Source organism: Limulus polyphemus, unplaced genomic scaffold (assembly GCF_000517525.1).
Source record: "Limulus polyphemus unplaced genomic scaffold, Limulus_polyphemus-2.1.2 Scaffold477, whole genome shotgun sequence".
NCBI classification, from domain to species: domain Eukaryota; kingdom Metazoa; phylum Arthropoda; class Merostomata; order Xiphosura; family Limulidae; genus Limulus; species Limulus polyphemus.
This window is the reverse complement of record NW_013666087.1, coordinates 471,491-472,770: the sequence shown is the minus strand read 5'-3', so window position 1 is coordinate 472,770 and position 1,280 is coordinate 471,491. Positions and strand designations below refer to the sequence as shown.

Sequence of the window (1,280 nt, the reverse complement as noted above, 5' to 3'; positions counted from 1 at the left end):
TGCCCTGTGCTATTATGTAGGGATGGTGCAAATGACTACCCCTATTATCTTGTTTGCTATTGTTTTTGAAGGATGGATATTAGCCATCCCTATATTTACTTCCTTTTTTGAAAAGTTTTTTCTTTACTTGTAGCAATTGGAAGCCCTGAACAACAGATTACAACAAAATGTTAATAACGGTGAAAGGAAGAAATTTTGATTCAAAATAGAACTATCTTACAATATTAACCACCAGTTTATGTAAAACTAGCTCTCAAGTGTTGCCCATTATATCATAGAAGTTTTCACTGTTACTTCATAATTTTTTCCGCCTCTTTTTCTACATCAACTTTGTGTTGGCAAAAATATAGGTTTTTCAAAACATAATCCATATATAGGTACAAACACTTTTGTATCAAAAATATTTTATCTCTGTTTTTTTTCAAAAGTACATTCTGTTACAAACAGCTTTGAAGGAAAAAACCATTAAACTCTATTCTCTTCAAATTAGGAAAGAAGAGAACCGGACAGATATTTGAAATGGGCCGATTCTTTCTTTGTCGTTTACAGCATTACAAGTCGTCCAACTTTTGAATATGCCCAAAAATACCTTGATTTGGTCATTCAGAACCACAGAAATGGAGGAAACCCAGAGTGTCCCCTAGTGTTAATCGGAAACAAAGTAGATCTCGAACGCTACAGGTAAATGCATATACATATATATATATATATACTGTTTAAGTAGGAGAAAATAACACAGGTTTCTTGTTAAATTTTGTATATTGTAATAACATAAAAATATTGAACTATGCAAAGTTATATAACGTAAGTACACTAGAACTGCAAGTTGTGAGCTTTTCCTCTCAAAAAGTCCAAAAAAGAACCTAAAACCTCGTGAAATGCGCATTAAGGATAGCCGGAGCGAGTGGGTTAAACAGTTTTAGATAATTCTTTTTCCATAAAATATAAGAAATACGTGTTATTTTTCCTATTTTATTTAGTTATATTAATATAAGAAGATATGGCTGCAGGGGCAGTTGTCAGGGGAGCAGTTGTCAGGGTTGCAGTTGTCCTAAAATCATATATACTAGGTCTGGCCACTTTATTAAGAACTATGTACACTCTTAGACTTGAGTCTGACCTAAGCTGCAGATGCAAGTTAGTTTGATCACATGGTGTGTCAGGTGATCTCTGCAGCACTATAAATGAAATGTTAGTTTGATCACATGATGTGTCAGATGATCTCTGCAGCACTATAAATGAAATGTTAGTTTGATCACATGATGTGTCAGATGATTTTT

At 33.4% G+C, this 1,280-nt stretch overlaps 1 protein-coding gene across 1 annotated transcript in view; it reads left to right on the top strand.

Moving 5' to 3' along the window:
* LOC106458505 (ras-like protein family member 12) overlaps positions 1-1,280 on the top strand; it is a 28,323-nt gene that overhangs the window by 21,584 nt on the left and 5,459 nt on the right. The window contains exon 4 of the mRNA XM_022384742.1: positions 491-681. Coding sequence (XP_022240450.1) covers positions 491-681 — 191 coding nt within the window. The remainder of the gene's footprint in view (positions 1-490; positions 682-1,280) is intronic.